Genomic DNA, 27,852 nt, shown 5'->3' on the forward strand with positions numbered 1-27,852 from the left:
CGTTTTTTTTTTTTTCTTCTTCTCCGTCTCTTCGATATCGGCGGATTCATAAAAACCGACAGCGTGACGACATTCTTGTTTTTACCGAGAGAGCCACCACCACTCTCATTCCGAAACGTCGCTTATCGTTACGGTCATCACGCGGTGGACTTGTTTTTTTTTTTTTTCCTCCTCGATACCAGAGACAGCGCAAGGAGCCGAGCCAACGAACGAGCCATCTTGATCGAACACCCAGGAGACCGGGACTCTGTAATCCCGACGCACCATTTTACTGCCTCCTCCTTGACGCATTATCATCCATCTTATTCCGTATAAACCGAAATATTATTCCCTCCGCAGTCGTTTTAAACCGTACGGAGCATTGGACGGCCGTTCGTTCGCGGATCTATGACACAACGTGGAACTTTTGTCTTCGCCCATGCAGTACAAGATTCGGGCCTGTGCATACGAACAGTGCTACCCTTCACTCGCCATTTCCACAGTCGATGGCCTGCCTAAACAAAAAGAGAGAGATAGAAAAAACAGCGTTTTAGTATTCTCCTGGCAAACAACTACCGACCGCCAGCGGGAGGGACATGTTGAGCGCTGAAACACGTTCTTTGGCGGAAGCAATCATCTATGCCTTTTTCCCTAAGTCTTTTAGAAAATAGGTTACACAGTGCATAGGAATTCGGAGTGAGCATGTACGTCGACGAAACAATTAGCAAAAACTAGTTGCTTGTGTTGTTTTGACCGCGGAAAGCCGAGTCCGTGCCCTCTGGCGGCTCGTGGCGGTGAGTCATTGTATAACACGCATTGCGTATTTACTACGTACTACACGCACACAAGGGCATAAAAAACAAAAACGGAAAAGTCACTTGGCACTGCACGCGGTGACCCTCCGCTCTCTCTCGTAAGCAGGCGCAGCACGCGGCGAATACAAATTGTGGCGGTAGTGCAGCGTCGTCTGCGGGAGTGTGTACTACGAGGAGCCGCAGGGTTGCGCGTGCGGCGAAGGAGGTGGTGGCATTGCGTAGTGTGCGGACACTCACCTTGGCAGCGCTTCAAGAAGGAAGCAGCCGCGCTCATCTGCATTCCCGTGGCACTCGTTTTCTTTGACACCACCCAACTCCCCCCCACCTTCTGCGTTATCGTGCCGTCCGCGCAGCATTTACCCTTTTCTTTCTTTTTTGCGCACAGTCGCGCCTGTGCATGTACTGCACATGATAAAGAACAGCGCCATAAACGGGTTGAGCCGTGAATTACGGGCGTTTTTCTCGTTACCCTTGCACGTGCGCGATACGCATGGCTGCCGTGTCACCTCGCCTAGCCGAAGGTGGCTGAGTTGGGTGTTCGCACATTTTTTCTGGTAGTGTTGTATTTCCTCGGGTGTGTCGTCGTGCCTCGCCACGCGGCGCGGACTGCTAATTGATTTAAACACTCGCGCGTGCCCTCTGCGGTAGCGTCATCGCTCCGCTGGACGTAAGTGGAAAGGTAAATGCAAAGCGCTCTCCTCCTGGCGGGAGCGGCGCTGCCGCGAATCCTCGTGTGGCGCGACTCGCCCGATCCAGCTGCATCGTTACACGTGTTTCAACACTTTAAAAAATGTGATATTGATGCGAAGCAAACCCCTGTGCAGATAGTGGTGAATGCAAAAAGTGGGGCGCAGTACGGGACAGGGACTAAGAACAACAACACTGGTGCACTTGCACCCCACTTTTTTTGCATTCCGAACGTTCTCAACTAGCTCGGATGGCTGTCTTGCTGGATATATCTCCCTGACGCGTTTTGACAAACAGTGATCGTGTCACTCGTGCAGAATATCGTCAATGTAGCCGGACAGGGGCTCATTTCCAACGACAAGCCATCATGAGCAATGTCTACATGAACTCGATGAAGGTCCGAGTCGAGTAGAAGGCTTGCCGGGGGGGGGGGGGGGGGGGAAGCCGCTGTAGAGGCATCGTGTAAATGCTACTGCGGGTCGGACACTCCTCCCCAACTTGAACGAGCGTCGAGAGGAGCTCAGTTGACCAGCTTGCAAGGCAAGGACTCACCCAATCAGCTTTGCGAGACGCGTGAAAACGCCGTCGCGTCGGCAAGCTTTGCTTCTGAGCGGAGCCCCTCGCGTCGAGTTTATTAGAACCCATTATTTCCGGTCCGAAATTGTGTCGCCTTGCAGGGTCGACGTTGCCCGACTTTGGGTGTCATCAGTGGTGCTCTGCATACGCATCCTTGTGCGTTGGGCAGATCTTACTCATGAGACGTGGCAGGTGTAATGTAGAGGTATGAATGTGTTTTTCCGGCACACACACACACACACACACACACACACACACACACGCACGCACTACTTTAATACAGAGCATATGATCGTTTATATGTTGCATGTTACATGCATGATATATATATGCCCTTTCCTCGATGCTTTGTGCACGCCTTCTCTGTCTTCTGCTTGGTGCATGCCGCGTCTTTAGCACTAAGACGACGTCAGACGCCTTCACTTAGTGGCGTATCACAGGTGCAGAAAGGAAAGATTGTTATACTGCATCAGTTGCCAGCCAAAGAAAACAAAAAGGTTTTTTTGTGTGTGCGAAGTTGTAAAGCTGATTGATCGCCTTCTCTGGGCATGATTGAATGAAAATAACACAAAACCAATCGGTGAGGGACACGCGTTCTTAGTTCTTATTAACCAAAGATAAAGACTTTTCTATGAACCAGAGCTTGAACTTCATTTAGATTGTTCGAGATAACGACATTGTAGGCCTGCCGTCGGACGTTTGCTGCTCTGAACAAAAAAAAAAAAGTGAGCGAGTGCGACGGGCACGCCGTGTGGCGCAGGTAGACGTATGCAAATCGATAACAGAGATAAGTAATCAGCTGAAAAAAAAAGGGCCACCAGTGAAAAAGCAGTGTATGCTCTATAGTGTGATAATTCGGCTGCCATGTCTTGCGTCCATGACGTGACGCTACACGGGCGATCGGCACGCGTTTTGCTTTCTAAACGCGTACTTACCCGGCACAAACTAACACCTCTCTGCTTCTCCTGCTTCCCCACCACGCTTTCTCTCTCACACGCACTCTTGGCTGCTGCCTGTTGCCCCCCTGCCGGCGTGTGTCGCTTACGCAGCGGTCCTTCTATCGGCCCGATTTTGCGAGCCCACCCCTTTGCGGCGGCAACAGCTTCAGGCTGGCGAGGGGCTGCTCGTTCGCTCGGTCATCGGCACGTGGTAAGTCTGTGCTCGCCGGTGGTGTCACGCTACTGTTGGTTACGATGTTCTTTTTTTTTTTGAAATTCTAGCTCTTGTCATTTGGCCTTTAGGGGCGCTGCGGCGCGTGTGATTTAACTCGTGTGATTTGTAACCAAACACATTCGGCATCAAATCAAGGCTTCGACGGATGCCCGTCTGGTCGGGAAGAATCATTCAATAAAAAGACGAAGACGCCGACCACAAGATAATAGAAATGTACTAAGACGTTTCGGCACCCAGATCGGAAGTTTTTGAACACAATGCTCGTGGAGATTGCATTGGGCAGCATTGTGAGCAATGCTACCGTTCTGGGTGCCTAAACGTCTTAGTTCATTTTTGTTGTCTTGTCGTCGGCGTCTTCGTCTCTTTATTCAACACTCGACGTCACGTACTCGCCTAAGCGAATTGATAAATAAGCGAACGTCGTTAGACACCACGTACACATGGTTCGCAACTGACAGGGCTGTTAGCGTACGATTGCGGAAACAAGCAAATTAAAGCCGTTTGTGCCTTCCCCAAGGAAGATTAACAGTATTTCTAAACCTCGTGGCATCCTTCCTTTGCGAAGTGTTGTGTGTTGACAGTACGTTACATCTCTATATCAAAACGCTCCGTAGACGGTGTATGCACTCTGAGAATTTCGATCAAGGCAATCTCACATAGGCCATAAAATATCATTGACTGTCAATAGGATGACGGTCATTTTATGCCTGGAAGGCAATGTAGACTTCGGTCGTCTTTTAATAAGAGCCATATATCCAACAACTGCTCATACGTACATATACCGGCCGTTTATCTGAAAGCGTAATAAAGGTCATGCTGATACATCCGTCCCAGAGAGCAGCAATTAGGTCAGATGCTGCATTTCCCGTTTTTCAATCGTGACTCCTTTCCTTATTTTCAGCACATTCAAGGGTGGGTTAGCAGTCATTACAACTACACTCTGAAAAAAAGAGTGAGGAAAAAGAATGCCCTTTTCTACAACAACAACAATAATCAGCAGCCAGCTCGCTTGCGCTTCCTTTCTGAAAACTTTGCGCTGGCCGCTTTCCTATCAAGCAAGCAATGACACGCAGGCAACGCGCATGTCGTTCATGACCTAAAGTGGCGGGCGCGTGGTGATAGTGCAACGAAACGCAAGATGACGATTATTGTTGTGGCCCAAAGAAACGCTATTTTACAGCGAAATCTGTCCTGAGATCACAACGGTCGGGTGCGGTGCCGTTAGTTGTCCGCCGCCGGTATCCACAACCACTATCGCACGAAATAAGAAAACAAAAACTGTAAATGAAAAGCCCCAATGACACATTGGGATGCGAACGCTGGTTTTCTGCGTGCCAGCCCAGTATTCTACCAATGAGCCACACCGGTGCTTCAGACTTCTTTGCAAACTGGCCTTAGGCAGGCTTGATGTCGGGAAAGGAATCGCGTTAATATGAATAATAAAGTGTTTTAGAACAGCAAAGGAACAACCGGTTGTCCCTCAATGTGAATTGCGCAACGAGTGGGTCGTTAAAAACTCCAACCCATTAGGAAAGCTTGATCTTGTTCACTTATTACCTATGGCACATACCCTCTGTGTGTGTAGGTGGTGGTGGTGGGGGGGTCTATGCGAATTGCAAAAAGCTTTTGGCATAATTATTCATCGTCGTCAGCCACAACACAAAAAACTTGTTTTTTTTGCACAAAATTTTTTGCAAGTGTGCATCGGGTACCACGCTTCTCCGAATAATGATGAAAGATGACATGATGAAAGATGCCTACTACACAATGATTGATGGCGTAGAGGGTACTGTTCAAGTGTGCTTGTAGCAGGTACCCAGAGTGTTAATCCTTTAAGCTCTGAATTTGTTAAGTGCATAGGGTTTTTTTTTATCGATTTGGCTCTACTACAGCCTCAAGAGCACGAAAATAGTTTGTTTCGAGCACCCTATCAGTATACAAGAAAATAGCACCCTGTCTCATATATAGGACACTAGGGCTTAGTGGCTGCAAAGTGAAATATGGGGAATTTAAACACATATGTGTATTTCTACTCAGTTAGCACATGCTAATGTTGCGAAACTAACATGCAGTGGCCATGGTTTAGTTACAGTGCCTACAAGGTTCAAAAGCAAGTCTTTGCGCTCGTGATACATAGCTCGTCACTGCACTTCAATTGTCGTTGTCTAATGTTTGGGCACTCTGTAAGATCCAACATTAAAAAAAAATATTGCCGACTGTTGCTTTGCAGTGTCAAAATTATATCCACCTATATCCCCCAGGGCAAGCTGATTGAACTGCTCTTCATCGCCGTCATTTTCTTGCTCCATCGCGCATCAATCATATATCGCAGAAACGAATTCAGATCCATTACGTACTTCCTCGCTATGGGAGACATTTTACATATTATCTAAGCGATTTGAGCAGCATTTTCGGCTAGAATAACAAGAGATTGGGAGCTCTCATGATAGCTGCAGCTCTGCATTCGCCCAAATTGCTTCAGAGCTCTTACAGCCACCGAGCACTGGGGGTCCTTTGTTTAGGATATGTAGATTTCATTCCTGCGGGCGAAGCGTTAGTGTGGGAGAAGACACAATTTGTAAAAAGGAAGTGAGACATCTTAAAAATAAAACTAAATAAGAGCCATAGCTTCTGATATAACAGTTAACCAGTAAGGTGTCACAAAATAATCGGTTGCGGCGAGTGTCTTTTTCGCACTCCTCCATCTTCTTTTGCAGTTTGCAGAGTTACAAAAAAAAAAGATAATGACAAAAAAGTTACTGCCTTGTTTTGCTCAGGTGCATGAAGGATACCGCAGACAGCTCAATGTTTGAGTTAATTTTATCACGATGCCAGCAAACTTTTTTGTGTCCTTTTCATAGAGCGCCAGGGCTGAAAGGGGTAAAAGCGCTGAAAGGCCGCTCTTCCAGCTTTCGCTGTGACGGTGCTGCGCGTTCCGCGCAGGCCTGGTGTTTTTTTTACTTGATTTTTTCTTTGAGTGTAATGCCATGACTAGCCATAATACCTTCGATCCTACTTGCGCATTGTCTGCCTGCTCCCTTAACCTGTCTGCGCGTACCTGCGCGCTGCTATCTGTTTCATCAAAGATTGAGGTGGAAACTTTCCGTGATGAGTTCACACATTTTTGTCTGTCTCAGCTGGCATACCAAGAAAAAGAAGCTATTGTACAGCCGCGGCCACGTCTCGAGGCAGTTTTGGGCTCTGAAGTGCTGTATCAGAAGCATGTACAGCCTAGCTGTCAGGCTGACCACATCAGAGCCCGAAACTGCCTCGAGGTTTCGCCCCGCATAGTGATAACCGGCTCCTCGCGAGCTCTACACAGACGTGGCCGCGGCTGTATGCTCCAGTACGCTTCAGCGATCTTTGTTGCTGCATGCACGCGTGCGACCGCTTCGCTTCTGCAACTATGCAGTGTGCTCATGAGAAAACGTTTTTCATATGTACTGTCTCGCGTGTGGTGTTCAGTGTGAGATGCAAGGAAGGAGTGCAAAAGTAGTAACGATTGGCGTTATTATGCGCAGATGCGCCCCCCCGCCTGGCCATGAGTGAGCGGCAGCCGACGACGGCGCTGCATGGCGGGCCCTTCGAGCCCGGGCCGCCGCAGGGACCCGCGCCGGGGCCCGGGCCGCCGGCGCTGCTTACGGCCCAGGACAGCTGGATGGTGGGCGGACCGCCACCGTACCAGCTGCTGGCAGCGCCACAAGAGTTCGGGCCCTTCGCGCCCCCGCCGCAGTTCGAGTCGCAGTTCAACAAGGTGTGCTTTCCTTTCCCGCCGGGCTTCGGCTTCGCGCCCAAGGATCCCGACGACGGCAAGGACGAAGGCCTGACGGCGCGGCTGCTGGACAAGCCCGGCGACGGGTCGTCGCCGAGGGCCGGCACGCCCGCCGCCGGCGGCGTCGGCTACCGGCCCTGGGAGCAGGAGGGCTTCGAGGGCGCGCGGCCCGGCGACAAGGACCAGCGTCCGTTCAGTAACGGCCAGGACAAGGGCAGTGGTTCACCGGGCCTGGGCTCCCAGGACAGCTCGCAGTCTAGCGAGCGTATGCCCACCCCCGTGGACAAGATGGCATCGCAGCACCCGGCGCCGCCGTTTCCGATGCAGCATCATCCCTTCGCCGACTTCCCCCCGCACCACGCGGTGTTCTTCGCGGCCGACAAGGGCTCCGGCGAAGAGCCGTCCTTCCAGGTGCCCTCCGTGTCGTCCACCACCACCAGGCACACGCTGCTCCAGCCCATGGCGCCCGCTTCGCACGAGCCCTGGGTCGACCAGCGCAACGGCCTGGCGGCGCCCCCGCCGCCGGGCACGCCGGACGCCATGGACAAGGGCACCAAGAAGAAACGCAAGCGCTGCGGCGAGTGCCCAGGCTGCCTCAAGAAGGATAACTGCGGCGAGTGCGGGCCGTGCAGGAGTGTGCGCAGTCACCAGATCTGCAAGATGCGGAAGTGCGATCAGCTCAAGACCAAAAAGGAGAAAGTGAGTACTCTCCTCCTACCGCGTGGCACACATCGCAGCCCGCGTTGCGTAAATATTATGGGCGCTCGTCGAGGAACGACGATGAATCCTCGAGCGGCGCCCAACGTTTTTATGACGGGGCCGCCTGCCTCTGCTCAGTTTCATGCCCCGAGAGTATTTTCGTCCAGACTTGGGTGCAGCCCCAAGACCTATTCCTGCAGAAAGCATGCTTTCGGAACAAAACAGCCTGAGTTGTGTACCTTATAAGGCGGGTATTTTAGAGTACTTCCACCGTTCTGCGCGGTGTTTAACGGCTCATGCGTGGATACGGGTGCAAGCAGGTCCCTAGAAGAAGAATCGATTGAAAACACCGAGACTGTCGTAAAACGATGTTGTTTTGTTCAAGCTGCATTTGCCTGAGGCTCTCGACATCACGACGAATTCTACCGTATAGTGCTGCGAAGTGTTCCAAGGGCGCATGCTTTAGGCGCGAAACAAGTCTTTAGTATGCGATCCTTTTGCGCCATGTGGGCTAAATACGCGGGGTGTTGGCAGTAACGCTGATTCGAACCTAAAGCCGACTGATCATCTTGCTCTAACGGCTTCTGGAACGCAGAAAAAAAAAAAACTATACGGAGAGAAACGAAACCACTCGCGGACGTTTTCGAGCTGCTGCCCTCTTATTTTTCTCGTTTCGACCACCGCGACAGTCGTCTGTCTCGGGGAGAGCTGCTTTGTGTATGTGCATTATTCATGCCGTGACAAGAAGCGTAATAGAGGGCGCCCGTAAAGCACAAAAGAAGCAGTGACGTCAGATCCGTTTTTTTTTCCCTCTCATTCTACCTTTCTTGCATGAGCAATGCGCCCCAGCTGTTCTCCAGAGCGGAGAGGAACGACCGGCCTGTCGGGATGTGTACTATGCGCCGCGCACGCACTCGTGCGTCTTTCGTCCTTTCTTTTTTCTCCGAAGTTTTTAGAGCGACTCATACTTTTTTTTAAAATTGATGTTGTTGGAGCGCGTCTTTTATTACGTTTCGTCGGTCTTTTCCTGCTATCGACGTAAAATAAATATACAAGGAATGAGCGCATTTCTACAGTTTTTTTTTATGGAAGGTTAGGCTTGAATGGGCAGATAATATCAATCAGGCGGGCCTGCGGTTCATGTCATTACGGCGTGCTCGCGCAGCTCAGACGCGAGGCTTGGCAACTTCCTTTTCCTCTATTTTTTGTTAATGGGTCCGTTATTGATCATCGTCGTCGGCCGTAGCCCACGTTGCTACGCCGTGTGTAACTAATGGAACCACAGCGGCGCGAACAAAACCGCCACTTTGCAGAGCATATGGCGCCCGTTTCCGGTCTCTTCGAGCTCGGTTGCCCGGATGTGTGTGCGTGCGTGCGCGCTTTGCGCATTGTGCGAAGATCCTTCTTCCGCGCACAGATGAGTGTCTGCCAGGAGAAGGAAGAGGGGAGGGAGATGAAGAGAGAGAGAACCGACAGACGAGTCTCGGTCCAGACCGGCGGCTGCGCGCTGGGCAATTGCGGCCGGATATTTCCTAAACATCGCGTTTACTGCAAGGGCCAGCATATGACCAGCCTCTGAAAAACTTCCGGTTACGTATCTACACAGCCGCGGATAGAGAACGCGTTGTTAACGGCGCTGCGTCGTCTGTTCCCGACGTGGGGGCGGTACTGTGCCGTGTACTGCGCGCACATCGCAGCCTGAATCGTTTTTCAGTGTCGCAGCCTCAATTGTGTTTTTCAAGAGTGGTCAATAGACCTACCTGGCTGCACTCACTTAGAAGAGATCACTCTTGGTCCTTCCGCGTGTTATTCATTCGTGCGCTTTACTTGGTTTTCACAATAAACATTTGTTTAAAATTGTGGTGCTTCGTGCCGTGCTTAAGGGGAGTTTTATAAGCGGCAGATAGCGCAGTCAACATTGCCCCGCCGCGGCGGTCTAGTGGCTAAGGTACTCGGCTGCTGACCCTCAGGTCGCGGGTTCGAATCCCGGCTGCGGCGGCTGCATTTCCGATGGAGGCGGAAGTGTTGTAGGCCCGTGTGCTCAGATTTGGGTGCACGTTAAAGAACCCCCGGTGGTCGAAATTTCCGGGGCCCTCCACTACGGCGTCTCTCATAATCATATGGTGGTTTTGGGACGTTAAAACCCACATATCAATCTATAAATCAGCGCAGCCAACATTCTCGAATGGAAGTGAGTTCACAATGATTACTTACCCTGGCAAGTTGCGCGATTACCCACACTCAGTTCTGTATTGTCTAGAGAGTGATCAGACGCTGCGTGGTGTAGCGAGAAGAGAAGGAACGCTTGGGCTCGGTTTCTGAATTTCAAATCAAAACACACGGTGTCGTCGGCTGTACGGACGCGCCGTTCACTCAGTCTCGTATCTCCGTGTAAAATGAAACCAGCTGCAGTCGGATTATGCGGTTCCCTTTGATCTGCGACAGCGCGCGCTGCCGTGCAACGTTCAGGCGGAAGCGTGGTAATCTTTAGCGACCTCCGCTCTTCCGCGGCAGCAGCTGCATACATAACCGGTTGGGCGAGCCGCCGCCACTATCGAGCACGCTCGATAAGACCGTGCTCGACATAAGTTGCGGCTCAACCGCCGGCGTGGCCCGATTAGCACGATTGTCGGGGAATAACAAGTCTGAGACTTATATAGGTTACGCGTTCAAAGTCTGAACCAGGCCTTCGCTGAGCACCGAAGCTTGGCATATTCGCACCAGGTTCTGTTCCGTGAACCGGGTCCTCTGATTGAATGGAAGAACTCGTTTCTCGAGTCGTCATTATGGTTCGGCTCAACCGTTAAACAAAAGAGACCCCCCCCCCCCCCTTCCAACCGAAAGGTTCTCACAGGCGTACGATCTCTTGTTCCCACCGAACGCGACCATGATGACTTTTAGAAAGGCACGATTTCAACAGACGAGTGGCTTTGGGAGAAGGGGATAATAAATCGCGCTTCTACTCTTGTCTAACTGCTTTACGTTCGAACCGACTTTATTGAAGAAAACGTCTCTGTCGGGAACCGCTTGTACGAAATATTTCGCGTTAAGCTATACGGAATGACACTGCTATTACGTAAGCAAGATGCCTTGACTTTAACTGCAAATAAAGCCGTGACACTTCTCAACTGTTTTTGCATACCGGATCAAGCGTGATTTTTCTTTCTTTTTCGCGCGACCGCTCTGGAGATGAACGGAGCGTGCATCACTCGTGCGTGTATGCGTCTAAAAGGGTTTGCAGAAACAACTGACCATTTGCGGGAAAGCTACTGCGCATGAGCAGAAGCGGCACAGGTAGCGCCATCTACTGGCATTTGGGTTTCGTTGGAAAACAAATGAGCCCGGCCGGTCACCGGCCGGGCTCATTCGTGTGCCGTGGTTGAGCGACCTTGCTTTCGTAGTTTGGGCAAATACGCCAGCACATTGCGCGAATTATCTTACTGAGCAAGGATGGCGAAGAAGGTGTGAGAAAAACCTACGAAAACTCCCGGTAATGGCCAGTGATTGAATGGGCCTTCTTCATCCCTGTCTTGAGTTTCCGCTGGTTTTTCTCGCCTTTAAACCTAGAGATGATTACTTATCCAAACTGAGAAATGAGCAAGGTTTTCCTCCGTGGGGATACGTGCCGAAAAGTGCGATGTTCGGATAACGGCGTGTGGGATTACAGAATGTAGGCGGAGGAGAAAACTTTCATTGGAACTGAGGAGTTTGACTCGCGCGGCTCGCCGTGGGTGCCGAACTAACGCTTTCGCATCTTTTCAGTGCAGCGCACAGTCTGGCGTCTATCAGCGCTTCTAACAGACCGCCAAACACTGCCGCTGGTACGCGATGATGCGCTCTTTCGTATCTGCGCGAACCATGATTGAGATAGAAGCACAAGTAATTTAATAGTCACAATAGTGGGAGCTGCATCGATAGCTGCTTTGTGTACAGTAAGAGAAACTCCTGTTATGGGAAAAAAAGCCTAATGTTGCGTATTAGGAAAGTGCATCCTCTCGTTAACACTGTTTTACTCGCGAGCGTATTGACGTATATTCATTTACATCGTCATTTCACACTTTGGTGATTTCGGCTAGAGACGCCTATATTAAAGTGTACTGGAAATGCTTCTCGTACGCTCTACTTATAGATAAGGATCCTTATCTCCCGGCAACGCAGTCGCAGTGCGTTCCGATGATGTTACCCGTAGTACAGCAACGAGCCCTGCCGTTGTTGTCCCGTGAACACCGGACCGCACAGACACGCCTCGCTCACCAAACCTAGTTCATCGTCACACATTTGAAGGCCTAGTCACGTACATCCTTGAAGGAGCAGGCGCGATGAGTGACGCGAACAGTCGGAAGTAGCAGAGTGCTAGTATCACCTCACTTTGTGGTTGCTCATCAGCTGAAAAGCGAAAAGTCCTCGTTTACACAAACGTAAACGGAGTGTTTTCCTCCTCTACTGTCTGCTTTCAATAATAGGTGCGGTAATGATTACTTATGAAGCAGCGGACGATGACAAGCACAAAAGCAACCGGATAGGGACATATCGCTGCTTCATAAGTAATCATGGACTGTCACCGACTCGCCCAACTTTCGACACACGTGATTTCGACGCTTAAACAACAAAACATGCGCATCTGAACCGCTAAACACTGCCTTGAGCATGTTTGTTGGCGCATACGTTTTCAACCAAGAGAACGAGCAAAGTTTTCCGGTCTACACAAGAGGTGGCGCTCACTTTTACGCAAATGTAGGAAGCGGGCATCGAGGCACTCTACCCAAATGGTCAATTCAAACAATTTTGTCTTTGCCTCATATTGTAGATAAATGCATAGCAATAATTAGCGTCAGGAACTCTCCTGGGGACGACGGTATGGCACTTCTTATGCATGTGCGCCAGGTAGCTCTTCGAAAATGTGAGGTACTACTGCCTCATTTATTATTATTTTTTTGCTCTCTCTCCCGACTACCGTAGTTGAGAGGTTTGGAAAGATGCTATTGTACCCGGCGTGTTGCAGGAGTTGTATTAGGATGAAACAACACGACACGCACGTGCGCCTTTTTTGAAGTCGCTAATAAAAAAAAAATAATAGTGCGACTAGCGCTCTTAATCGCTTTTTCCACGAGTGGCGCAAAGGGAACGGCGTTTCTGTAAAGGCGCGCGGGTGTTTTCCCCTCTCTTTTGGTCCTGCCCGTAAAAATAGACTTGGCGCGCATCGCCGTTATTGCGGCTCCGCTGCGCACCGGCAAAGTGCGCGCGTTTGTCGCCAGGCTCCCTGTCTTGAAAGACTTCACGAAGAGGCAGCCGCGTGTTCTCTCCACGTCTGGGCGCTCGTTGTCGTCATACGATTTCCTACAAAAGAATGAGAGAGAACTGTGCCTCTGCAGAGGTCGATGTAAGCATGAACATATGTGTGAACACGAGTGTAGAAACCGTCTCGGACACGAGATGCTGAAGGAACCAACCACAGTGTATGTAAGCAGCAAGAACAGCAATGGTGACGCGTTACACTTAACCTTCCTTGAACTTTACTTGGCTTCGAATGGATTTGTGATTTCGCGAATGGATCATTTCCAACGAGATATTCCATCAGTGCATGTACGTGGGCCTTGCTGTGCCCAGAAACAAAAAAATGTTCAGAAAGTTGAACGTCGGAAAGTCGTCATCATGGTCAAGAGGCAGTTAGAAGCTCCACGTACGAACACAAATCCGTTTACTAGCCAGTTTTTCTCGCGGTATATATAGAGTGGCGATCGTCGTACCGTAGTTTCCCATAGCTTGTAGGTAGCGGGCACAATGAAAGTTCGTATCCCAATACATCACAACGTTCCCGTCGCGATACTTTCGCTGTACCAGGTCAAATTCTGGGTTGTCCGGTTCACATTTGACGCTCTAAAAGCGGCTGTTTGATAAACACGTTCTCGTTTGCTCGTCTTGCTTAAAATACTAGAGTGTTTTAGCGGCGTCGGTTTACCGTGTGGCAAGTACGAAAATGCCGTGCCGTTCTGGTCGGCACGTCGATTTTAAAAAATCTTTTCAGCCGAGTGAATCACTATTGCGTAGTAACTTGATTAGACGAAAATGGGCCAATATAGGTCTTGTAGACCAAAAAGGCTACGGGCCGACGAAGACAGCACGGCATGTCTGTGCTTTCCGTACGGTGTAACCGCCACAACTACCCGCTGTGTCAAGGGCTACATTTCAACGTTCTCCATATCTCCTGTCCTCTCGTGGAACGCGCGCTGGGCCTTGTTAAGCAAGGTTTGTGCTCGGCATGCTCTGTTGTCGTCGTGAACGGCAGGTTATTGTTCCGTCTACATCGTTTTCGCGTGGGAGCGTGACCGTCTCACTTCGGTTGTCGTCGAACGGAAGAGGCGCAGCAGCGAATTAACGACGGCGGCGACGACGTTTGAGAGTCGACGGTCGGAGAAAAAAAAGGGGCTTGTGGAATCGGCAGTGCAACGAGTGCTGCATTTAGGGTTAGGCGCAGTCGGTGGACTCCATCGGACGACGAAACCGGGTTTGTCTCTAATCGCCCGTTATCGCGTCGATAAAGAAGAAAAGACATCGTTGCTGCAGCTGTCTTGCCTTCGACAAGACTGCTGACATTGAGTTCTCACTCATTTTCTCTCCGATGTCATTCCCGAATGCAGGCGTCACATAACGCGAAGAGAAAATCCTGGGAAACGTTTTTTTTTTTTTTTGAAATATGAACCAGGAAAAAATACAATGAAAGAACGGCGAATTACATACGACTGCAGAAAACGCTGCCAAGCGATGATGCTGAGAATGCGAAAGAGTGGCAGGCCATTTTCACGGCTCTTTTTTTTTTTTTGGAAGAGAGAGTGAGAGCAAAGCATCGAGGGAGCACGAGGCAGATATGCGACTGGGTGCCCCCATCCTTCCCGACCGTTTGATATCGAGCGTGGCTTACGCTGCTGTTGATTCCCGGCAAATTGCTGCCTCAGGTTCTTTTTCCGAGAAGTCGGGGGAGTAAGTGAGTAGTTCGCTCGCGGTGGCAGGGCGAACAATGCTGTTCCGCTCGACTTTTTCTTTTTCGCGCCGCTTCTCGTGCTGGCCCTGCCCTCGTCGTAGTCCGGGATTGAAGATGTAAAGGAAGGGTGACCCCCCCCCCCCCCCTCCTCTCCTTGCGGGGAACCAGGGGCGTGTGCTTGCGCTGGGAAAGGGATCTGCCATTTTTAATTGAGCCATTTCCACACTCGTGTTGCCATTTTCTTTGAGTGAGTTGAGTTTACTTTGCGTATTGCTGCTGGCCGCGTAAAAAAAAAACGTATGTCGCTGTGTGGGAGCCCCTACAATACAGCTTTCTCCTAACGCGTGTTCACACTTTACTATTTGCACCCGTCTTGCGTGTCCTGACGCGAACTGCGCTGGCTGGGACAAGTGGGTAACGGCAAGCAAGAACGTCGTTTTATGTCCACTCGAGGGTCTATTAGAGTGTCGCTGCTCTTCCCGAACCGGTTCGTGCCAGTTTCGCTTCTTGATTCTGGAGCGGTGCCACTTAGTGCCCGGACTATAGTTAGTTCCCGAGGAGGACATAAAATGTAAGCTTTAGAGAATGCGTGGAAAACAATCCATGAACTTGTGCGAATGCCATATTTTTGAGTATGCTTTCACACTAACATATTTTTTGTATATTAACGCTTGTGTAAATAAGGACGTAGTGTTAGTGGTGTGATCTCAGCAGCCGACTCCGCTAGAAATGTGCTAGAAAATCGCGAGAAGCGTTGGCGCAATTTTTTTCTTGGCCGTGAGGCGAACAAAAAAAGGAAATGCGTGCGTTCGGCATGCCAGCGGCTCTTGCGCAACTTCTCGTGGTCTAGCGTGCAGCTGCCGTACTTGGTTCGACAAACTGGAGAGTACACTTCCTGGTCAGGGTTTGTGTTGAATCTGTTGTAGCGACACTATCCTGCAACTTTTTTTTTTCTCCGTGTGTTGGTAACTGCAGTAGCAACTGCCAGCGTGAACTTGCCTTCGATCAACGTCTCGCGTCAGAACGTGCAGCAGCGGAGCGCAGGCGCCTCGCTTCTTGCGCGTCATCAACACGAATGCGACAGAACGTGAGCCGAGACGGACAAGGCCCCGAAGTTGTGGCCCGGCGGGAGGAGACTGTGAGTGTGTGCGCCGGCCAGGTCCAGTTTCTCCCGTAGTAGTGGCTGTGTGCGTGCGCTGAGCGTCTCCGTCGTCCCGTTGCGGCGGCGGGACCGTTTCTTCTTCGAGAGGCCTGTGATGCGTCCAGATGTGCGCCTCGGTTCTCGTTTTCCGTCTTTTTATTAATTTTATTTTTCATCCTCCGCGTTTTCTGCTCTCGTTTCCCTGTGCGAGCGCCTTCTGGCGGCCATCTGTCCCTTCGCAGCGGCGGGGGCTCAATAGGAGGGACGGGCCCAGGCTGTAGTTTGATGCTCGCCTTTCCCTCCCTCGCTTTTGTCTGCGTTACCAGCATGTGGTCTCTTCCTCCGAGTACGCTTCACCGGTTCCTCCTGATGGTCCATAATGCCCACGATGAGCCCGAACGTTTGCCTACTTCCGTTCATCGCAGGAGTGGCCTATGTGTGTACCTGTGCATTGCCGATCGCTGCCAGATTTTTTTTCTCCCACTTGGTTTCGCTATTAGCGGTATCACGCTTTTCAGAGGGCGCTCTATAATTGGTGCGAACTGTGCGAGTGAACCCTGTAAGCGCGCTTGTTTCCCGCTTCTGGGGCGTCCATGCATGTTGCTTTACTGTTAGACTAACGTAACGTATTTCGTGTCGATGAACGCAGTGTACATACGACCATAATTTTCGAACGACAAGCGCGTCCTTGTTTTGAACTTGGGAGATTTCGGTGAAACCTTTTATTGTGTTTAGAGTTCGCAGAGAAAAACTACAGACCCGTACGCAAGTTGTGTCATAGTGTGCAAGCATTCTATGCCATTGAACGCACATATATAGTTGTTGAATCGTTTGTTGGGTGGGGGATGTGGGGGAGTAGGCATCAGATGGTTGGCAGCGTTTTATTCTTTGGACACAGAACACTGCTACACTACGCTATAAGTTTAATGCTGGTGTGCGAACATTATTTTTTGACGCAATAAACGTTCACCTAGATTTCTTTTACTCACGCCCCTCGATGCATTTCAGTTGCGTACCTGTGCACAATTCTATCATAACACCGTATAAGCTCCAAGCTGAACTGTGTCCAAGTTGGACCGACCCACCTTGTCAGCGACATTTCTGTGACAGGCTGATTTTTCTTGAGCGCTAGCTGTGTAACGCTTAGGCATTCATGCGAAATCGCAGACAAGAGCAGGCGCTCCTTTTTTCGACGGATTTTTCAAACGCCCTCAGACGCCACACCTACCTCCCGCGGCGCACGGAGCGAGTGATCGGAGAGCCGAATCGTCAGTGAACTAACATTTGCTCGGCATTTCAAGCTACAGTCGTGAAAGCTGCCGCATCGCCGCCGAGGAGGGCGCGCACGTGGATAGTTGTGCCGTGTCACTGTTCCTTCCTGGCGGCTGGAGTGCGAGTCTGACCTACTTTGTACCCGGCAGCTTTCGGGACATCCCTTATAACCACAACCAAGGCGAACCGAGTCTGTTGAAAATAGTGCTTTTACATTTTTCTTTGCTTATCGTGTTCACTTGCATACGTGCATCTTTGACAAGGTAGATGACATTTTGCTCCAAGAAGCGCTTCGCACGCTATTCGGGCTGGTCGCGGGTCTCGAGAAAGATCTCCGAAACTTCTCCACAGTCATTTGACGCCCGTGGGTTGTTTCGTTGTGGGTATTCGCGCTCCGCGGTCGTTCTTTATCGTGTTGCCGTCGATGAGGTTCCACTCTCTCTTTCCTAGTAATTTCTAGCCAACCGTCGCTTGCATTTTCGAAGAAGCGTTGCACCGTTTTAATGGACCGCGCAGAACAAACTCGGAGGGGAGTACGGAAATTGGTCTTCATTACGACAGACGACATCGCCCTGGGGTTCAACTTCGTGGCGTCGCAGGGTGGTGCTGGCTCTTCTTCTTTTATTCGGACTTGCTTGCACACCCTCCGCGCATAAAGCCTCCACACCCCCATCTGGCCCCTCTTGCTTCGTTGCTGTGTCTGCATGATTGGGACATGCTCCGAAGACACTGTGGAGACTATTACATTTCAAGCGGATTTCTTTCCTTTTTTATTTTTTTTTGGGGCCTTAATGATGATTTTGAATAAAGCCGCGCATACTGAAGTGTGCAAGCTTGCGTCTGCTGCATTCATTACGAGAAACGCTTGCCCTACTCGCGGAATTATTCCTAACTTAAGTAAGTTGTGCTGCAAAAACGCAGGAGCCGTGTTTCGCGCTGACGAGGCGAACCAATGGATGACCCGACAGTCCCCATTTGTAGGAGAAACACGTCGTCGGGCATGCACGGCTACTGGGGATGATTCTTTGTGCCCTTCTAAGGAGGCGAAGGGGGAATTCGGGAATACGTTGTACCTCTCTATCCTTTAAGCGGGGACAGACTAATCGCCTTCAACTCGTGCTGCTCTCTGTAGACTTGAAATGACGTAAGAATGGGGCTTATTGGTATAGTGATGCATTGTGAAACTTGTGGGTCAAAAACAAAAAAAGAAAGTTTGTGTAAGACTTTTCGTGAACGTCATTGCTTACGTTGAAGCTATGACTCCTGTGACACGTGGGGACGCAATTGTTGCTCGCTTCGCGTTGGGCACTTTCACTGTTACGCCCGTATCCTCGAGTGCTTGGATTCTTAGGCCGCTGTATATATGGGGTGATCCTTGAGTGCTTCGAGGGGCACTCGGAAGTTCGTAGGTATACCCCTCAGTTTTATGCCGTGCCGACCCAAATAACAGTGTAGTTGTATTGGGTATCGAAGCGGTGCCTTCCCCCACCGTGCCTCCTCGCTTTTCTGCCATGGGTGAGGAGAAGGGGAGGTTTAAGCGCTAACCGCGTTTATCTGTAATCCGGTAGATGATGCGACGTCCCCCTTTTGCGCGGCTCAAGAATTGGATTTGTTGCGTAGTACGCTGCTGCGTTGTACACCTCGTGTCCCAGACGGCGGCCATGTCACGTCGGCCGTCTCGCTTTTCTATACCATATTCCTCCCCGTGAGTTTTTTACCAGCCCCGGCGCGCTGCTTCACCAGCCCCTCTTATTGGGTTATGCGGAGAGCGATTAAATGGCGAAAGAAGAAACTGAGTGGCGAGTTGGTTGGGGGGTAGCTATAGCCACGGATCCAATTTCTCCATTTTCTATTTTTTCCCCCCTTCAGCGGCGCTCGCGTCTCCGCGACCGTTTTGCGCGCGGAGCGCCCGGGGAGTGGCAGTTCTCTCGAGTGTTCATTAGAGTCGGCGCCGCCACGGCTGTTAGGAAACCGAAACTGTCGGCAGCACCCAGAGGGGGGGGCACTTTCTTTTTATCGCTGACTGGAAGGTGGCCGCGCGCACATGTGAAACACTTAATGCGAGGCAGGAAAAAGGAGTAAACGGGAGGCGGTTATAAATACGTAAAAGAACAAATCGATGGGGACCAACCGTTCCTCTTCTCGGTGGCGTCCGCGCGCGGTATTAACCCTACCGCGGGGTTCCTTCCCCCGGCCGAGCAACGACAGGCCAATTAGCCGTGGATAATAGCTCCTTGTTCCGATGGCGAAGAAAATGCCGTCGCTCGAACTGCGCTCGAGCACCGCCGACTGAAAACGCGCGCGCGGCAGATTTCCCTCCGGGTGAGCGAGTGCTGCCGCCCGGTGAGGGGGCTAAAAAACGAACAAAGAAAGCGGTGTCGAGATCTCGGGGCATCCCCCGCCTTTGCCCGGCGGCTGGCTGTCACTGGGGCGTTTGTTTTAGCGCTTGTCCGCAACGCCCCCCTTAGTCTCCGCCTCGCGGTGGTCGCGAAGGTGCTGTCGTTTGTGTAGCTGCTGCTCCCGCCGGATAAAGCCGCGCCGACGGCATGATGAAGAGAAGGGCGGCAGCCCACCAGTGCTGCAGTTTTTATTTTTCTCGATTTTTCTCCTCGTGTTTACTCGTGGTTATTTAGTTCCGATCTGCGAAGCCGCGAGATCGGCGTGCGAAATGTCCCCTTTGAAGGCACCAAGACGTTATTTATTTTAAAGCTGTAGTGAAGCGCGGGAAAACCGGCCTGTCCATAAACAAACTGAGAACCAGTTTTTTATGGCACCTGTTTCTTTAGCGCAGTGGAAACCTTACCGGTCAGTGACTAATTGTGGAGGGGTAACGATGAAGCATTTTTTATGAAGATTTTCTTTTAATCTGCGTGCCAACGCAAGTCGTAGGCTCAAAAGATGCTGCAAACATTAGTATAGTGGATGTGACAGTGATTCGTGCGTTGTGGTTCTCGCTCGTGCGGTGTGCCGCTTCTCAGCATCAACTCATTTTAATTCCTAAAAAAATAACGCGGTAATGCTTAATAGTATACGGAGTGCAGTTTTTAAGTACCAATTGTGGCGGCCATAATGAACAGCTGACCATGTACAGCAAATCTGAATCACTGATTCGCGCGGTGCCAGACCTTGTGGCCAGGCGGCGCGATGTGTGGTTTCTGGACATTTCAAAATCAATTTAAATAATGCGAATTACTGAGAGACGAATGAATTAGTTATGAAAGACATGACGAGCAGGGTTGATTTCCGTTACTGACTACGTGTGGACGCGCAACAGCAGGTGACTTGGATAGAGTTACGAATGGACGTGGTTAATTGGCGTCCGAATCTCTCCTCCCAGTCCCCTTAGACGTGAGCAATGCCACCTATGTTCCAAGTGTCGCCGTAGTTTAACGCTTTGCGGCCTTAGGTCGTATGCGACCTTTGTTTTGCCTTCTCCTGGAGTACGTCACAGCTTCCGCCATCCCAAACGACTTCAGGTGCATCGGCAGGCACTGGAAGTACTCTAAGGCGCCGATCGTCTCCTGACGTGTGATATAGAAGGCACAGTACAGGAAAGCGCCCCGAACCGTTAGCACGTAGGGGTTAAGTGTGACGTGCATGGTTTCGCGCTGGGTTTGTAATCCACAGTGTGTCTGACTACACCAATATAGCCATTCGTCAATGTCTCCCTATTGGTCTAGAGCTATTGCGATGTTTCAGACTGCTCGAAAAAAGAACATTATTTTTAATAGTGCAGTAGTTATCGCATACGTTCCTGCTGATTCGAGAGAGTTTGGCTTGTCATCCTACGCTTTCGTCGGTTGCTGTGCTGCTCGTTCGCTCGCTAAGAGCACAATATTCGCAACTCCAACATTCTCGTATAAGTTCTTGAAGGGACGCGAGTCGAGCAACTTCCAGGAAAGAAAGACTTGTCGCTAGCCATACTTAACAATTTTCGCCGCGAACTCATTTCTTTCTCAAACTTCGAGTCTCCGTTGCGTTTGTTATCTGGCATAGCGCACTTACCTAGCAGAGAAGTATCCTTTCCGTGAACTACGCCAAGCGAAGTGGTGTGATCGCGATCGCCAAATCTGAGCCGTTTTATTTCATTATTAGAGCTTGCCTCCGTTACACGGTGTTAGGGCATTATGAAGGCACATTTATATTCAGCGTGTTGAAGTGGTACATTTCTATTTTTCTTTCCGCATTAAAACTTGTAAGGATGAAAGGTATAAGCCGTAAGGTTTGTTCCCCCGTGAATTTAAGTTTCGTCGTAGAACGCTCCGTCGTGTGTGGGGCAGCGATTTCGACAAGAGTGACCGACACACTTCCGCGAGGAGACCTCTTTTTCCCGAGCGTTACCCGCAGGGTGGAACGCAGTGAACGAGCCGACGTTGTTTGTAAACACCGATCAGACCTCGTGACGCGCTGCAACAAAAGCGAAGGCAACCAAGAGGGAAAGAAAAAGTGAGGTGTCGTCTCGGAAACGGGGAGCTCGCGGCAAAAGCGCCGCACGCACGCACAGCGGCGGCGTCTGCCGGGTTGCGCTGGGGTTGCCCGCGCACGCCAAGTGTGCAAAGCCACCGCCGCTGGGATGAATGAACAGCGGGCGCAGCGTGGGCGTTTCCCGGGAGACCGAAAGGGGAGCAGCAGCGAGGAGGCACCCCGAGTGATGGCAGGGAAGCCGACGGGCAAAATGTCGCCGGAAACGCAGAAACAAAGACGGGGGAAAACGACCATGCCGGGAGGGATAAGAATGGTGAGGGGGTTGCGTGAGGAGAGGGCGGCTAACCTAGAGACCGGTGACCGAGACGCTTGCGCGTAGTACGACGAGGAGGCAGAGGAGGGCGAATGAAGAGGACGCGCCGGAGGCTGCCAAAAAGAAAACGCGGCTCAAAGGAGCGAGCTCTCTGGAGGGGAACTGGCGGTCGGCAAAAGAGGACAGAGCGGCAGCAGCAGAAAAATCGATGCGGAGCAAGGGAGGGGGGATACGCGGCAGACGATTCTGGAAGTGGGGTGGGTTGTAAACGGGGTGGTTGCTGCCCGAGCTCGGTGTGTGTTGTGTGCGTGGCGGAGGCTGAGAAGGAAAGCCGGGAGAAAGTGGGCGCCGATGACTCAGAGGTGTTTCCCCCCTCAGCATCGCTACGGTCTCGTTACGTGTGCGTTGTTCTTTTGCTGCTTTCGTTGTCACACTTTTATTTCTCCTTCGTTCCCGCGCCGCGGGATCTTTTTTTTTTTTTTCTGAGGCTTGTGACTTCATCCCGGAGATTCCTCGTACTCTCGGCCCCGATTCTCCTCCTTCCGTCCTCACCAGCGAGCGCGTCCTTTCTTCGTTCTGCCGCTAGTCGTGCCCTCTTGTTCTCGTGCGTGACGCTTGTCTAGGGACACGGAGTGAGCATGCCGTGCGTGAACCAGCTCCAAGTGTGACGCGGACAAGCATCTTATGCTAGAGAAACAAAAGCAAAATATAAAGCGAATGAAATACGAGCACCGCGCCCACGTGCACACGTCATATTAGCCACTCGTGCGAGCATTTCTTTTGGGTGGTGGGTGTAGTAGTGGTAAACATTTATTAAGCTGATATTTACAGAGGTTGTAAATACCAGCCCCTAGAGAGACAGCTTCCTCGCAATACTAGGCGGGTAGTCCCTAGTGTACGTGGCCGATGCCCTGGCATGACACGCCGGATTATGTTGGGCCGGAAGGTCCCGGCAACCGAGCAGGGCCACCTCCCAGTCCTCTCGGGTTGGATTTGGGTCACTGGCAGGATGTTAAAAACCAGCTTGTTGATTTGTAATCGCACTATATAGTCGTTGGTAGACTGGTTGGATCACTGCATAGGTGGCCGCGCGTCGTTTCCAGTCTCTGCTGCTACCAGCATTGCCGTGTTGATCGCGATTGAGAAATAGAGGCACCAGTCGTGGCAGCTTAGCAGGACTAAGCGTCGTGCTGCCTTGCTCGAGGTTACAGGTTTGATTGCCGGTCATGGCGGTTGCATTTCGATGGAGTCCAAATGCTCAGGTTTCATATATTGTGAGATGTAGGTACATGTTAAAGATCCCTAGGTAAAAGAAATTAACCTGGAGTCACCCACAACAGGGTATTTCAAAATTACATATACTGTGATTTTAGCACTCAAACAGCAGAAACTTAAGAAAAAGACTACAGTAAGGAAGAAATATTACCGAGTGCTGCCCAAGCTTGTCATAAGTCACCTCCGTAGTTGTTATCTCGTGCTCCACTATCTTGTTTGTTAAACCCCTCTGTCTCTGTTCTGACATCACGATATGCACAAATGCGCGAGCAGTACTCCGCCGATAGTTCGTGAGGGGTGCAACGAGAAGACGCATGGAGTATTCCGAGCGTGATAATCCGGTGGGCTGTCCTGTAGAAGTTAAGGTGCATTTGTCTATTCCCAAGGTAGCGTTTCGCTAGCTTACATATTCCGTGCGCAAAAAAAAAAAAGCATAAGAACATGAGTCATCGCCCATATTTTTCGCCCACCCTCTTTCGATATTACAATGTCAGTATGGGGTGTTTTCTGGCAACGAAAAAAAAAAAGCGTTTCTCCTACCCTTCTATGACCTTTCCTCCTGCTGAAACCACCGCATCTACAAACACGCGTGCAAAAATACACACCATATTCAAACGATGACTCGCGCTCTGTTGCCTTGTTCCAGTCGCCGTCTCTTGTTTGTTTACGCAGATGTTCTCTGCGCTAAGAACAGCAAAAAAAGAAAAAAAAAAGGGGGGGGGGGGTGCTGCTGCTAGCGAGGAGAGGCCTTCTCCTGCTGCCTCCTGACACACACTCGCTACGCGTGAGCAAAAGGCGTCCATTTCGCGATTGCCGACGACGAAGCTTCCCCCCCCCCCCCCCCACGATTCGCGGCCGTCAGGCTGGCAGACGGGCCGCGCTTTTATGGCGGCCAACCCTGCATCTGGGAGCGTGGGTCGTACACAACTCTGTCGTTTACGCCAACGCGCGCGCTGGCTGCACGTGCACCTCGCGTTCAGTGGAAGCTGACTCAAGCCAGGCGCCGCGCACCCGGCGAAGTTGCGGGAAAGTGTGTTTCTTTTTTTTCTTCTTCTTCTTCGTGTCCACGTGCGAGTTCGCCAGTAAAAGATGTTAGCGAAGCCAGGGACTGATACGAAGGCCTCTGGTATTATTTCTAGCTGCTGTGTGTTCTTGCGCAAGGTTTTTATGCGGCTTATAACCGGCAAATGTGGCTAGTAGCTAACAAGTTCCGCTGCTTATCACGTTGTGTGTGCGTGTGAATAGCACTGCCCGTGTTTTCAAAGGAGCTTCATGTGCGTGCAGTCACATGCAGTCAGATCAGCCGTCTCCTGAATATTCTAAACAGTGCGAAATTCCGCCAGGCTTGTCCGATTTTCCGACGTTTTGCATTTAGCGGTCAATTAGACGGTCTGTGGCGCAATCGGAGCTGAAGAAAGAGACGCATTCTGCGTTACGGCGGAATCTGAGTCGACCCATCGTTTTTCGCGCTACAAAAGAACTGGTTGATGAAACTGCTGTGAGAAGGCAGTAAATCGAATGTCTTGACGTGTGCACGTGTGGTTGGACTGGATTGAATGTCGTTGCGCAGTGTTCGTGCTCTTGGCATTTGTGCCAGCACGCGTCTCGTACGCTGTATCGATCGCCGGTGCCCTCCCCCCCCCCCCCCTCCTACCAATGAAAAGGGATAGCGGTGCAACTAACGAAGGGTTGTACGAACGAAGGGTTATCTACGGATTGCGCAGTTCAGGAGCGCTGGCCACATTTCTGTTTGAAAAGAGCGGGTCGTCGATTGGAGCACCAGTCTCCTTTCAGCTACTCGCCTCCATTCTGATGTTCCCGTTCATTTGCGGAGAGAGGCGCATCTACTATACACGTATAGTACCTGGCACATTACTGTGCTTTCCGGCTTTCCATGGGGTGGGAGTTGGGTGGCCTCCCTTTTCCGGTCGTTAGCTCCGTTGTGCGGGGAGCCCCGGGCCTCTGTTGCCGTAAAAGTGAGCGCCGGCTGCGCAGGCCGTTCTATTTTCGGTGATGCGGAGAGCGAAAGCGACCTCTAACGACGCTGGGGCCCGTAACGAGGGAGCTCAGTAAACGAATCAAGGCCCGGCCGGATCTCCTGCACAGCTGGCTTCACCTTTACGACGACGAATGCCTCTGCCTGCTTGTCGGAAAGGGGGTGCACGGCGCATGCGGATCGCAGTGTCGCCGCGTCTGCTACCATTGATTGCACGCAGAGTTTCGCCGAGCCTGCTCGAAGACGATTATTTTCGTGATTTCGCCGCAGCACTGGCGGGCACGGAGCATTCTTTTAACCCTGGCGTAAGCGGGGGCCCTGCAGAGTACGTCTCTGTGCGGTGTTCTGGAATTAAGGGAAATTGAGAAGCGCCGTTGGAGAGCTTGTTTCTTCCCCAAACGGAAATCTGATGTACTAGGACGCGAAGTTCTTGGCAATCTGAATGTTCTTACAAAGCGTATCTCTGTTATTCGGGACTTGGGCGGGTCCGCTGCTTACCGTTTTACTGAATGGAAAAACTCCGCAGGTACGACAGGTGCCGATAAAAGAGGGGTACTTTCCCTCAGAAATACCGAAGGGCGGCTGGGTGCTAAGTGGCTTAGCCCGTGGGAGGGGGTGATGATGTTGTGGGGAGGAAAGTGCCGTTGGTGGGCCTTGCGGCTCGGCTAATGTCGCAGCGAGGGGGAGGGCGGCGTGTGGCCGGAGGCACCCCACCCGGAAGGAAGACACGAGATGCAGGGCCCCCGCCCAAGACCGGTAGCAGCGGCGGGGAGAGGACCGGAGGGCCCCCGGTGCGGGGGCCTCGGGCTCCCGCACCGCCAAGGAGCCGCCGCTGGGTGGGTGGGTGGCGGCCTTGGCCTACTGAGTGACGACCTTGAACTCTGCGGCGTTGCGCGAGCGCCGTCCCGCCCTGACTGCGCAAAAAGAAAGGTTGGGTGGGGGACTTGGACGACGCAGGAGCCCGCCGCTGGGCGCCTGGGGGCACTTGTCCCACTCCGAGGAGGGACGCCCTGCGGGGGCCACCACACGCTATTTCAACTCGGACCGGCGCGTGTGTCGACTGGCGCTGGAACGTCCCCGCATAACGCTGCTGGCAATTGCGCAACTTGATAGCCAGGCCATCATCGGGAGGCGGGCGGCGCCGCATGCCTGCTGTGCGCTACATCGCTTGCGAGATGGGCGGCACGAGAGTACTATTTTTTCACTGTGCGCAAGGGAATGACATCGGGTTGTGGGATTATGCGCTTCTCCAAAGGGGCTTCCTTGAGCGGGGCGGAACTCCACACGCATTTCATGAAGGCTACCACTTCGGGCAGTCGCCTATTTATGCACGGTGCACCACGGGTCTTTGTAGCCGGCACGAATCAACACCTCAATAATGGCGCGTATAGTCGTAGTGCACGAACGACACACTATTCACTCTATGACTTCGGCTTTTGTTTTTGTTGATCATTGCCCTTCTTGTACTTCACGAGGAGGTCGACTTGAGCGCTGCCTCAGTCTTCGTGTGCCCCTTTGGATAAACATCGCGTGGCAGCGAATGCTAGTTTGTAGGTACATTGTCTTGCAAACTTAACATTATCCATACGTCGGGGTAGTCAGGGACGGCGGAGATAATAGGGCACACAAGGCATCGCGAGTTCTCACGTCACTCGCCCACGCACACGGAACTTCGTTGCGGACGCTGTCGCGGCTCCCAGTCCGCACCCGAAGCCATCGCGTCATGTTGCAGCCGTCAAATCTGTCGGTTATTCTGATGTCCGGCACTAAAAGAAACGTAATCTCTAAGCTCGCGTTGTGTATCAGTTTGAGCTGAGCGTTCGGAGTCCCTTGTCCTCGGAGGCATTGCTCTCACTGCTAAGATATACGCGGATTGATAAGTTCTTGGCGGGGCTCACTGGAAGGCCATTCATTCTCGACCCAGTGACGTGCACACAAGCGTGCGTGGTCGGCCCGCCCGCTCGGCTGCCACGGAGCCGGCTTCGAAAGTACGTACGTTGTAGTGCACCTGGCAGGCCGAGGAGCGTCGTTTCCCCTTCGGCTCCATTAGTGGTTGCTCGGGCCACGAGCGATCAATCACGCAACCCTCGTAACGAACATCCATGTGTGGTGCTTCGATTATAACCACAGCCCGATAAGCAGGCATACTCGCGCAGAGCACTGCATTTCTGCTTGCTTTTTTTTTTTTGTTTGCACTGGACTCGCTTGCCCACAACTCACTTTTCGCGCTTCCCGTTCTTACGGGGCCACTCTGACTGTCCGATTCTCGTGCTGCGTGGCGTGCTCGTGTCCTGCTCCATGCCGATGCCCCGTATCCCGGAATAAGCTTTACTGCGTGTTCCAGGCGCCACCAAAAGAAAGAGGTGAGCAGCCCATTATTGGCCGGGGTCACTTTACGAAACTATCTGCGCGGGCAATCGGTGCACGCGTGTTCTGTTGTAGCGAATGTGCACTTATCGTGAACTTAGATCGGGATGAACGAGCTGCTCGGGCGTGGTGGTGGTGGTGTCTTTGACGCTTCCTCCTCCCCAGAGACGTGGGCTGCCTGGGGGTCACTTGTATCGAGCGAAATCATCTCGGGAACGTTTTGTTTTCGCCGATTTCGTGACGCACCTGCGCGCGCGCGGCTTTCTCTCGCTCGTGCGCGCTATCCCCCATTACTGCGGCCGTGCGCGGCGAGAGATGCGTACCTCCTCTCCGCCTTAACGCGTCAATTAAGCCGCCAGGGCGGCGGCAATTGCAGCCGCTCG

General features: G+C 51.8%; 1 protein-coding gene across 3 annotated transcripts in view; it reads left to right on the forward strand.

Annotated features, from left to right (window-relative positions):
* Window positions 1–27,852, forward strand: part of Tet (Ten-Eleven Translocation (TET) family protein) — a 270,293-nt gene that overhangs the window by 123,531 nt on the left and 118,910 nt on the right. For all 3 annotated transcript variants that reach the window (XM_075879612.1, XM_037413663.2, XM_037413662.2), the window contains exon 2: window positions 6,752–7,701. In XM_075879612.1, the coding sequence (XP_075735727.1) occupies window positions 6,772–7,701 (930 nt within the window). In that variant the 5' untranslated portion in view covers window positions 6,752–6,771. The remainder of the gene's footprint in view (window positions 1–6,751; window positions 7,702–27,852) is intronic.

Source organism: Rhipicephalus microplus, chromosome X, assembly GCF_043290135.1.
Source record: "Rhipicephalus microplus isolate Deutch F79 chromosome X, USDA_Rmic, whole genome shotgun sequence".
Lineage (NCBI taxonomy): Eukaryota > Metazoa > Arthropoda > Arachnida > Ixodida > Ixodidae > Rhipicephalus > Rhipicephalus microplus.